This window comes from Nansenia antarctica (assembly GCF_963989245.1).
Source record: "Nansenia antarctica genome assembly, chromosome: 19".
NCBI lineage: Eukaryota > Metazoa > Chordata > Actinopteri > Argentiniformes > Microstomatidae > Nansenia > Nansenia antarctica.
In genome coordinates this window covers 6,883,684-6,896,183 of record NC_137692.1, presented here as the reverse complement: position 1 = coordinate 6,896,183, position 12,500 = coordinate 6,883,684, and the positions used below count along the sequence as shown (strand labels likewise).

General features: G+C 46.9%; 1 protein-coding gene across 1 annotated transcript in view; it reads right to left on the bottom strand.

Annotated features, from left to right (window-relative positions):
* map3k22 (mitogen-activated protein kinase kinase kinase 22) overlaps window positions 1-12,500 on the bottom strand; it is a 50,153-nt gene that overhangs the window by 19,585 nt on the left and 18,068 nt on the right. Inside the window, exons 4-7 of the mRNA XM_080548794.1 lie at window positions 8,708-8,745; window positions 3,636-3,735; window positions 2,008-2,124; window positions 1,306-1,420 (exon numbers count right to left, since the gene is read on the bottom strand). Of these exons, the coding sequence (XP_080404920.1) occupies window positions 1,306-1,420; window positions 2,008-2,124; window positions 3,636-3,735; window positions 8,708-8,745 (370 nt within the window). The remainder of the gene's footprint in view (window positions 1-1,305; window positions 1,421-2,007; window positions 2,125-3,635; window positions 3,736-8,707; window positions 8,746-12,500) is intronic.

Genomic DNA, 12,500 nt, shown 5'->3' with positions numbered 1-12,500 from the left:
ATGTTTACATGCACACCACATTCCCATTAAGGTCAATATTCTGGTTCATGTAATAGTCCCAATAAGGTAGCAATTAGAATATTCCGTTTACATGTTAATTGGCATATTCCTTGGTTCGGCGGGAAAATCTGATGAATTTGTCCGAAAATAGTTGTTACTATAGTAACGTTAGTGTTGTAAATAGTTGTTACTATAGTAACGTTAGTGTTGTAAATAGTTGTTACTATAGTAACGTTAGTGTTGGTAGCTTGGTTGTGATAGTTGAGGGCCTCCTTCAGTCTCTCACAAACCTTTTTAAAGATGTCACTGTTTCTATGTCTTCTTCCATCTATGTGCTCCATGATATTTACATCTTTCATTATCTGAAGGCAGACTGCAGTGTCCTCCTCACTCCAGTAATGCTGGCTCCTGCTAGTCGCCATCGTGGTTGCTATGCTGTCCCTAACAACAACAAATCCCAGGATTCCCTGCGAATCGAGCATGCACAGATGTAACGGAATATTCCGGAAAAGGTCATTTTCCGATTAAGGTGTTTAAATGTCACAATATTCTGATTCAAACAGGCATAAAGCCAGGGGTCTTATTCTGAATATTCTCCAATCAGAATATGGCCTTAATCCGGTTCTGCGCGTGTTTACATGACTCTTGCCCAACCAGAATATTGAGCATATTCCAGATGAATACAGGAATATGGTGTGCATGTAAATGTAGTCATTGACGTCTGCAGACCTGGGGCCTGGTTTATAAAACTGTTATAGGACTGATAAGAACAGGCTGGATACGCGCCAGTCTCCCTTTAGAAACCACAATCAACTCAGCAATGTGCACACGTGGACAAGCGTCTTGGCCCACCCTTTTAACGCCCTCAGTTGCCTAGAAATGGTCCCCGATGATTCCTGATTAAACTGTCCAACATATCTGAGGGGTTATTACAGATACCTCTGTATTTATTATCCTAAATCATGTCTTTTTTTTGTGCACTCCAGGGAACTCTTCATATATAATACATGCAGGGTCATATTTCAATCTATTTTACACGATGGTATCAATTTCGAAGCGTCTTTTCAAGTTTCATCTGTAACTCTCTGTGCGCTCTCTCTCACTCTGTTCTTTTTTTCCTCCCTTGTCAACTCCTGTCAACTCTTGTCTCTCTGTCTCTCTGTCGAGGCGGATGTGAGCGTATGGAGCGATAGAAGAGAGTGATGACTTTTTGATAGAGCTGTAATGCCGTTCTGATGCACTTGGGTGTAGTGCATGGTAGGGAGAGTGAGGAGTGGTGTGTGTGTGTGTGTGCTGCTGACTCACCTGTGGAGTGTTTGCGGACTCTCTCTGAGCCCTTGAGCAGAGAGCCCTTCAGATCTCCAAGCGAGCGGGACGACCTCATCTCACTCTGTTTGTCCCTGCTGGCCACCTGTAGGAACTACAGTCCACACACAACACAGGAAGGGGGGGTAGAATGAAGAAGGCATTACATCATTGCGAAATGACATCATTGTGTCAATCAGCTACGGAGGTTTCAGTACTCTCTCCTAGTCAGAGGTGCCATTAGACAAACCCACGGCACCATGGACTCACTTCAGTGCACAAATCACTTTGTACAGCTTACTTCATAAAGCCTGCTGACATCTGTGTAATAACAAGTCTAATAAGCTGTTAATGATTGCTAATACAAGACCGTAATCACATTATTCACACGTAAGACTGTTTCAAACACTGAACCCCCTTCACATGATACCTGCAGCATCACAACCTTGCTGCCAAGAGTGTTATTAAATAACTACCCAGCCATGTGGTGTGTTTATGACTCCGTTTATGACTCTGTGTGGGTCTATAGGGCCAATCTAGAGGTAGAGTATAATATGGTAACAGTCTGTAGGGACTGTCTGTGTGTCTGGGGTGTGTGGTGGTGGGGACTCTCACATGGTTGTCTGTGTGTCTGGGGTGTGTGGTGGTGGGGACTCTCACATGGTTGTCTGTGTGTCTGGGGTGTGTGGTGGGGACTCTCACATGGTTGTTCTTGGGGGTTTTGAGCAGCAGTCTCAGCAGGCTGTTGACCCCGGTGGTGGAGACCACACTCAGCACAGCCCGGTCCAGGTCCTCCTGGGTCTTCAGAGGTACCAGCAGCTGGATGGGGGGGGACAACAATCATTAAGGTCATGTTCTCACATGAAAGTCTGAATCAGGACCCAGAGCAAGTGGATGAGATTGTCGCATCAATTATTTCCCTGATTTGCGTTCTCACAGCCCTTTATGTAAACCAGGGGTGTCCAAACTACGGCCCGCGGGCCAACTGCGGCCCATGGTCCGTTTTTAATTGGCCCAAAACAAATTCAAAAAATATAATTATTCTGTCATTTCTAACTGCAATTGCGGCATTGCGCCGACGTGGTGGCGGGGGCGCTGTTTCGCAAATAAGTTAGCTTTCGTTTTCGCTAGCGAAACAGCTGATAGTTGATGTTGACTGCTCAAGGAGAATACATATTTGAAAGTACAGAATGCCTGAGAGCCTTATATTGCATTATATTACATTATATTTTGAATGGTCATCTGGTGCCTGAATATTGTGTTTTCCTTTACATAAATAATGACATTTCCACCATAAATTGATGCAGAAAGGGCACAAATTGGTGCATATCAATTCACCAGAATGCAAGAAATTAAGTGTTTGATGTTTAAGGACCCCCAGACAGCCCTGCTTCATGGGTCCCCCCCAATGTCAAACACCACTGGTACCACCTCCGCCTCATTTTGAGCCAGGAAAAACCCTGTACACTCATCATCCACCAAGAAGCCCTCTGTGCCAAGGCAGTCCAGCTTAATGATGTGATGAACACAGTTGTGAAAACTATCAACATAATTAGAGCACGAATATTTCAAGTGTTCCTATCTGATGTTGATGCTGAATATGGGGACGAGCTCTGAGGCTGCTGTTTTGAGAATGAGCCGTCTTTATAAAAAAAAGAAAAAAACATTTAATGGAAAGTTATGATATGGGCTGTTTTTCTTTAAGCATATTCAGGTATCAAGCATAATTTACCTACATTTGATTAACTTTAATACATTAGAGGTGAGGCGATACCTCACCTCTAGTGAGTGGCCCAGCCTTGAGTATATTTTTCTGTATGTGGCCCTCTGTGAAAAAAGTTTGGACACCCCTGATGTAAACGAAGTGACATACGCAATCGAAGCAACAGATGTGGTAGTTGATTGGTCCGAAAAAATAAAATTTGCCCGTTCGTCCCTCTCTTATCCAGATCAACACGCATGCGCTGTTGTTTTCCTATGGACAGCCTCGATGCGTCGCTTCTAACCACCCTTTTCAAGCGGAGCATGCGCTGGTTGTTTGCTCCGGGAGAGACTTCGGATGCGCGTTCTCACAGCTCCAAAACAACGCAGAGCAAAGCAAATGTTATCCTAAACTCCGATTCCAAGTGAAGCAAATGTTCTAGTGAGAACACACCCTTACACATACCTGTATCAACAGGATGAGCATAACACTCAAACCACAACACTTGAATCCCAAAAGTTCTGTATAGAACCTAATACAGCAACAGGAACACTGGATGGATTCAAGAGTTTTTTTCTCCATTACCGGAGTTTTCCATAACATAGTCTTGTATAGAGGGGCAGCGTACCTCCCGGTCTGTGTAGAACAGGTCCATCTGCTGGCCGAAGGCCTCGGTCACCTTCTGCAGCAGCTCCTTGATCTTCAGAGGCCTCTGGAAGGGGATGATTCTGGGGAGGAGAGGACAGAGACGGGGTCAAAGGTCAGCTGTAGTAGGGCGTCAGTGTGGAGCTCACAGCTGAGTGCTGTTTCTGACCAGCGCCATGAGAGGGGTGACACACACACAGCTTTCCACTCATCTCAGGTCGTTTGACCGGAAAAAAAACGACAGTACGCTGATATTGACCGACCGTTCAACTGGCTCATGTTCCCATTTCTCTGTTCACTTCACTTCCTATAAAGGCACAAACACAAGGCTGCTGTTGTTGAGCTGGTCTGTGGTTGACATGTTGTATCAAATGTGCATCCTTAGAACAATAACATCAAGACCAGATAACACAGCGATAGAGCCACCGGGCTAGCGGAGAAAAGAGAAGAGAGAAGAATTTTTTTTTAAAAAAGAGAGAAAGCGAGAGAGACGGAGGGTCTGTAGTCCTCTGAGCCAGGCTGTGTGTGTGTGTGTGTGAGTCAGTCAGTCTGTGTGTGTGTGTGTGTGTTGGTCCTATGTGAATGTGAGTGTGTCACTGTGGACATGTGCGACGGCACACTCCAATTAGACCGACCAGGGCCCTTGGCTAAGGGCGTCTCCATGGTAACAGGAGTGATTTAGGGACAGGTCACATGGGTTTGAGGCGGGCAACTGAGATGGCAGAGAGGCATTAATGAAGGACGACAAGGAGTGGCCAGCTTGACCCCACGGATGTGTGTGTGTGTGTGTGTGTGTGTGTGTGTGTGTGCGTGCTGTCTATCTTTGCATGTGTACGTGTCCATACTTTTGTGTCTGTCTGACTTTATCAGTGATCCTGTACTGTATATGTCTGTGTGTGTGTGTGTGTGTGTGTGTGTTTGTGTGTGTTTATTAGGGCTGCAACGATTAGTCGACTAGTCACGACTAATCGACTACGAAAATTCGTCGACGTGAAATTTTGTTGTCGACTAATCGCATAAAAAATTTATATTAAAAAAACGTTTTTTTTTTTTTTTTTTTTACGGGAGCCATGCAAGAATCAGCTGGGTAAGTTTTAGCTAACGTTGTTAGCCAACTGGCTAACGTTATATTGTTAGGGTCGTAATGTTTATGTTAGCTTTACTGTTACATGTTGGAAAACAACGTCTCATGGACAGGGCTGTACATGCTATGAGCGTTTGTGCTATTAATTTATTTGCCCTGTGGCACGCATGTGACAGACAGAGGCGCTTGTATGTAACGTTACGTAGCAGGGGTTTTCCATGTTGAAGCCAGGAGAACGCGAGATGAAATGAAGTGAGGGGTGGTCGCTATTAAAATACCAGGTAGTCATGGTGGATGATCGTGGATGATCATGAATGATGCTTGATAAGTGAATGCTATTTCAATTATGTTGAGTCCACCAGCGAGCTGTCTGTAAGATAAACAGCGCCAAGCGTAGCCTACTAACGTGAGCTGTCTGTAGTCTAGCCAGCAATGCTAGCTAGCCAGTCAACTAGCTCTGTGAGCAGCTGTAGCTTGGCGTAATGTTAGGTTAGATAGCTAGTTAAGCCGGATTTATGCTTCTGCGTCGCCATTTACGCGCAGCGAAAAGCCACACGACTAATCGCGACTAACCGGAAAAATAATCGACAGATTAGTCGACTACCAAAATAATCGTTAGTTGCAGCCCTAGTGTTTATATGTAGTCTTATCTTTGCATGTGTCCATAACTTTGTGTCTGTATGACTTTGTCAATGATCCTGAAGATGTCTGTCTGTCTGTGTGTGTGTGTGTGTGTGTGTGTGTGTGTGTGTGTGTGTGTGTGTGTGTATCCCAGCTCAAGTGGGCTGTGGGTTCAACCCCGCCAGCCAGGCCTCACATCTCAGTCGGTACAAAGGCAGATGGGAAACTTCCTGAGAGGAAAGGGGGAAAACTCTGGAACAGCAGTAAAAGCAGCAGGAAGCGTGTTTCTCCCTCCTCTGTTAAAGTTCAGCTCACATGCAGAGAAAAAGAAAGAAAGAAAGGAAAATACGATAGAGAAGAGCTTGATCAACCCTCCTGGCCCCTCTCTGCCCCCGGTCTACCTCCATCTCTCTCTCACAGAGGCCCTGTCTACCTCCATCTCTCTCTCACAGAGGCCCTGTCTACCTCCATCTCTCTCTCACAGAGGCCCTGTCTACCTCCATCTCTCTCTCACAGAGGCCCTGTCTACCTCCATCTCTCTCTCACAGAGGCCCGGTCTACCTCCATCTCTCTCTCACAGAGGCCCGGTCTACCTCCATCTCTCTCTCACAGAGGCCTGTCTACCTCCATCTCTCTCTCACAGAGGCCCGGTCTACCTCCATCTCTCTCTCACAGAGGCCACGTCTACCTCCATCTCTCTCTCACAGAGCCCGTGCTTTTGAAGAATCGACTGCCTGCTATCTTCTCCCAGTATCCCGATAAGAGAGGTTTGTTTTGTGCCACCGTTTCCTCATCAGAGACTCAAACGCTCCCTATCTTAATGAAGCCTCATCGGTCCCCCATTTGAGGAGGGGATTCTGGGAAGGGGGAGGAAGACTGGAGATCAGAGGCAGAGCGGCAGCGTGACTAAATGCTGTCTCTGTTTATGCCCAAAGACGGGACCGATAAGAGGGGGGGAAGGGGGGCAGGAGGACGGACTGCTCTATGGCTTTCCACCACACACGCACACTCACACGCGCACACACACCCACACACACACAGGGCTGTCCCCTACACTATCTATCTCTGGCAGGGGACCCAGACCCATGGCCAAGTCTCTTAGAGAGGGACCGAGCTGCTCTTAGAGAGGAACCCAGTTCGTCTTTCCTGTTCCAAACACTCAGCTCCTGCCAATACGAAGACACTCCACGCATGTCCAATTGGAGTGTCACCCCAAACGGAGGGTCAATTGGAGTCCTAGTTGAGCTAAGGCTCTCAGGTTAGCGTGGTGGGGGTTGGGGTTACAGGGGGTTACATGAGGACTTCGGTAGAGAAATGTTAGCGCTTTTATCCCAATATCCTTTTTGAACCATGATTTATTTTTTAATCATGATTTAAATCATGTGATTGTTGTTTCCGATCACTGTTCTGCTAAATATAATCCTTACAACACTATTTCAGAAAACTGGTCGTTATTGTGTAACAGAACTCTATATTGTAGACTTCAAAATACTGGTCGTTATTGTGTAACAGAATTATATATTGTAGACTTCAAAATGGCAATAAAATCAAAGTGAAAAAGGATGTATAGTAGCTTGGATGGGGATTGTTTTGCTTTACCATCTGGCTAGAGAAATAAAGACAGACAAAGAATGATCAAAGGGAGAAAGAGAGAGAGGGAGAGAAGAAGAGAGGGGAAGAGAGCCTTTGGTTTTGAATACTGTGAATGGCTTTTCTTAGAACAATCCATTCCCACCATCTATCTGAGAGCGCAGTGCGGTGTGAAGAGAGTTCACAAGAGATACATGAGGAACATGAAACAAGTGCCTCTTCCTCAGCAGTAGCCAATCAGAGCTGTGAAACAGAGGAGATGACGTGAGAGGAGAGGAGAGGAGAGGAGAGGGGAGGGGAGGAGATGGAAGAAGAGGAGAGGAGAGGGGAGGAGAGGAGAGGAGAGGAGAGGGGAGGGGAGGAGAGGAGAGGAGAGGAGAGGGGAGGGGAGGAGATGGAAGAAGAGGAGAGGAGAGGGGAGGAGAGGAGAGGAGAGGAGAGGAGAAGAGAGGGGAGGAGATGGAAGAAGAGGAGAGGAGAGGGGAGGAGAGGAGAGGAGAGGAGAGGAGAGGGGAGGGGAGGAGATGGAAGAAGAGGAGAGGAGATGGAAGGAGAGGAGAGGAGAGGAGAGGAGAGGAGAGGAGAGGAGAGGAGAGGGGAGGGGAGGGGAGGAGAGGAGGAGGAGAGTGGAGGAGATGGAAGAAGAGGAGAGGAGAGGAGAGGAGAGGAGGGAGAGGAGAGGAGGGAGGGGAGAGGAGAGGAGAGAAGAGGAGGGAGAGGAGAGGAGAGGAGATGGAAGGAGAGGAGAGGAGAGGAGATGAGAGGAGAGGAGAGGAGAGGAGAGGAGAGGAGAGGAGAGGGGAGGGGAGGGGAGGGGAGGGGAGGAGAGTGGAGGAGATGGAAGAAGAGGAGAGGAGAGGAGGGAGAGGAGGGAGAGACATCTTGTGCATTCATGCTGCTGCTGTTGGTGCTGAGGAGAGTGTTTGGTTTCTGATGACTCTGTGGGTTTCTGATCCGCTCCTCATTGAGGCGGTCTCTGTGTCTCCTCTCACTAACTGATCATGTTGAATAAATGGGTTTCTCTTCTGTTTATTATTGTGATGAACATTCAGTGGGTCTGTCATCTTGTCATCAGTTTATCATTGTTGTGACGTGGCTACACGTGTCTCGTCAGCTCACTCTGGAGGCCACTCTGGCTTAGAGGGTAGAAGTGTGATGAGGACCTCGGAGGACCAATATAAAGGTGCAGAACGACAGCGTAGAGGGTAGTGTTCAAATGAATACTCCAAATAAATACCCTAATGTTTAAACTATGGATTATTTTATTTCTAGGTCTTTAACTTGAAAGTGCCCACATACGGTAAATAGGCTCACCTCAAAGACCAAGTAAGAATGTCCCTCTCTGTGACCCTTACTGTAACCTTACATATACTCTCTCTCCCTCTTGGGTGACTATCATTTGCCGTTGCAGTGTTTTGAGTGGGACTGAAAAGAAATGACTGTTATGTGGGGGCGTGAGGGAGAGCAACAGGACATGAAGAATTAATATGGGGTGTGCCTGTGAGACTTGACATTGAGCTAAAGCATTTGGCTCCGTCTCTCTCTGTCTCTCTCTCAGTGTAGATCTGCGTCTGAAACACAAGCCCAGCCTAAATGTTAAGGCAGGAATTTTCCCCCTCTTTATGGTGGTCTGGCATGTTTTTGCATTTTCCCTTCGACACAAAATCCTAGGCATGGTAAAACATAACATACAATATCCTAACAGAGGAATTAAGGCTTGGAAAGAGGAGTAGAAAAATAATAAGAAAGTTCCAACGTACCGTTTCTCTCTCTCATGCTCCAACTTGACTCTTAAATCCTGTTGAATGGGAAAAAACAACAGAGAGGTTTTATAAGGATGGAAATGGGGTCTACTTCATGCTGGTGTCTGTGTTTGTTATTGCTATACCGGGACACAAATTGAGGGTATTGAGAAGATATTGAGACGGAAACCTCAATATTTCAAAAAAGGACATTATTAACAATATCATTGAAAGGAAACATTTGGGTCTGACAATGCCAAAGGACTCATCTCAGATGTAGAAAACTCAACATGCTCACACGAGGTCATGATGATAAGATAACACTCTAACATCCCGTCGACGGGGGTTAAAAACAAGGGCTTTTCCCCAAGTCACTGGCCCGCAGCACACAGAGAAGCTTCGAGAGGAAACTCTCTCTCCTTTGCTTGTTTATACTCCATCATAAACACAGATGCTTTAACAGCACGATTGGCCAATTATCATACCAGAGACATGAAGGAATGAAAGCATGAGGAAACCAGCACCAGAGGAAGAGACGCCAAGGTAACAGAGAAGAATCTGCCTTTCTTTCTATGCTAGGGCCTTTCTATGCTAGGGCCTGTCTATGCTAGGGCCTGTCTATGCTAGGGCCTGTCTATGCTAGCCTTTCTATGCTAGGGCCTGTCTATGCTAGGGCCTGTCTATGCTAGGGCCTGTCTATGCTAGGGCCTTTCTATGCTAGGGCCTTTCTATGCTAGGGCCTTTCTATGCTAGGGCCTGTCTATGCTAGGGCCTGTCTATGCTAGGGCCTGTCTATGCTAGGGCCTGTCTATGCTAGGGCCTGTCTATGCTAGGGCCTTTCTATGCTAGGGCCTTTCTATGCTAGGGCCTGTCTATGCTAGGGCCTGTCTATGCTAGGGCCTGTCTATGCTAGGGCCTGTCTATGCTAGGGCCTTTCTATGCTAGGGCCTTTCTATGCTAGGGCCTTTCTATGCTAGGGCCTGTCTATGCTAGGGCCTGTCTATGCTAGGGCCTGTCTATGCTAGGGCCTGTCTATGCTAGGGCCTGTCTATGCTAGGGCCTTTCTATGCTAGGGCCTTTCTATGCTAGGGCCTGTCTATGCTAGGGCCTGTCTATGCTAGGGCCTGTCTATGCTAGGGCCTGTCTATGCTAGGGCCTGTCTATGCTAGGGCCTGTCTATGCTAGGGCCTTTCTATGCTAGGGCCTGTCTATGCTAGGGCCTGTCTATGCTAGGGCCTTTCTATGCTAGGGCCTGTCTATGCTAGGGCCTGTCTATGCTAGGGCCTGTCTATGCTAGGGCCTGTCTATGCTAGGGCCTTTCTATGCTAGGGCCTTTCTATGCTAGGGCCTGTCTATGCTAGGGCCTGTCTATGCTAGGGCCTGTCTATGCTAGGGCCTTTCTATGCTAGGGCCTGTCTATGCTAGGGCCTGTCTATGCTAGGGCCTGTCTATGCTAGGGCCTGTCTATGCTAGGGCCTTTCTATGCTAGGGCCTTTCTATGCTAGGGCCTGTCTATGCTAGGGCCTGTCTATGCTAGGGCCTGTCTATGCTAGGGCCTGTCTATGCTAGGGCCTGTCTATGCTAGGGCCTTTCTATGCTAGGGCCTGTCTATGCTAGGGCCTGTCTATGCTAGGGCCTGTCTACGCTAGGGCCTTTCTATGCTAGGGCCTGTCTATGCTAGGGCCTTTCTATGCTAGGGCCTTTCTATGCTAGGGCCTGTCTATGCTAGGGCCTTTCTATGCTAGGGCCTTTCTATGCTAGGGCCTTTCTATGCTAGGGCCTGTCTATGCTAGGGCCTGTCTGTGCTAGCCTGTCTATGCTAGGGCCTGTCTATGCTAGGGCCTTTCTATGCTAGGGCCTGTCTATGCTAGGGCCTGTCTATGCTAGCCTGTCTATGCTAGGGCCTGTCTATGCTAGGGCCTGTCTATGCTAGGGCCTTTCTATGCTAGGGCCTGTCTATGCTAGGGCCTTTCTATGCTAGGGCCTGTCTATGCTATGGCCTGTCTATGCTAGGGCCTTTAAAGGACTAGGAATACTTTATCTGTTATTACATCTAGCAAAAGCTCATACAACTTGACAACATGTCTAATGGTTTGACTGGATAAATAAACCCTATCAGATGTGGCTGGTCTCTGGAACACTGCTTGGTTGCTGCCTTGCTGCAGTGGGGTATTTGCTCTGGGATTGTGTGGGTTGGTAATGGACAGTAGGGCTTGGGTGTGTGTAATGTGTGTGTGTGTGTGTGTGTGTGTGTGTGTGTGTGTGTGTGTGTGCGTGTGTGTGTTTTTATCTACACACAACACACTCATCTATAATTAAGCTTTTACTGCCAGTGTGAATAGACACTGCTACGCAGCACAGTACCAGGACACACACACACACACACACACACACACACACACACACACACACACACTGTATGCTTTGTGATGCATGTTAAGGTCAGATGTAGATATTTGTAAAGCAGCGATCAGCTGCATCCTGTTTTACACGACAACCTCCATCAATCAACCTCAACAGCAGAAGTCAGGGTTAGGGTCAGGACTGTGACCTGCTGTCGATTGGAGGAGAGAAAACATATTTGACACCAAAGGCCAAATTCCTGACAGAGTCCTTGATCTATTTCAAACAATTTCAGACGTTTTGACAAATACCACATTTGTGAAAATGTCGAATTCTTCCACCGAGTTTGTGTTTCTGTTTACAACAGAGCTGACAACAGAATTGGCCCCATTTCAGTCGATGGTTCAGCTTTTCTGACACATTGCCTGAGAAGCGTTTCTCCCAACCTTGTGGCTGTGCTGAGCAGAGAGGCTGACTCTGCTACCCAGCCGCAGGCTGCAGGTGGGGATGATGGCATGCTGTTTCTGCTACGCCACCAAGTACAACAGTAAACATCAAACATAGCTTTGGGGTACCACTGTTTATGACAGCATGCTATTCATGATCACACCTAGGGCTTTCACACCGCCAACGAACCGCTCTGGTTCACGTTCGCCAACCAAGTCTGGAAGGCGGAGCCTGAAAAGTTGGTTCGCAGCGGGAACCAGAAAATAAAAAATCTTCCTCACATGCTCAGCCAACACACACACACGCACGAACGCGAACTTCGTAAGCCATTTCTATTCCAGTAATGGAGCAGCTGGTTACGTGTTTAGAAAGTGTCTTTTGTTTTGTTTCATAGAAAATTGTGTTTATTTCAGATACTGTAGTGGAAGATATTATCCTCATTTCCAGTGAAGTAGCTGCCATCTAGTTGTGACATTTTTGTTTATCCCGCCCCTTCGTCACCCACGATGACGCGGGTGGTTCTGGTTACACTGGTATGAACGCGGGCTGGTTCTCCAGACAGCACCAAGGTTCAGAGGTTCCAGAACACAAACGTGAACCGGAACGGTTCCTTGGCGGTGTGAAAGCCCTAAGTCAGGTATTTTTGGCCTGTGAATAAAATCAGTTACGTTGTATGAAGGCCTGTAACAATTATGAAATCATTGTCTAATGGCAATTAAACTGTCTAATGGCAATTTTGACTGTGCTCCAACACGCTAGCTAGCTGGCTAACAAAGAACATCGCGTTAGCTAGATAGCTGCTCTGCATGTTAAGCACATCACAACAGGCCGATAACATATAGAACATAAACATGCACATAACTAGATGAGACACAGTCCCTTTTTATTGATGAGGATACATGTTCAATTTCATGTTCAAAAATAAGTTTTATGATAATAAAGAGGCATGGTTTACTTCATAGGTTGCTGTGTTATTACATTATCTGGGTCACATAACAGTGAAACAATTGTATTGTTAATC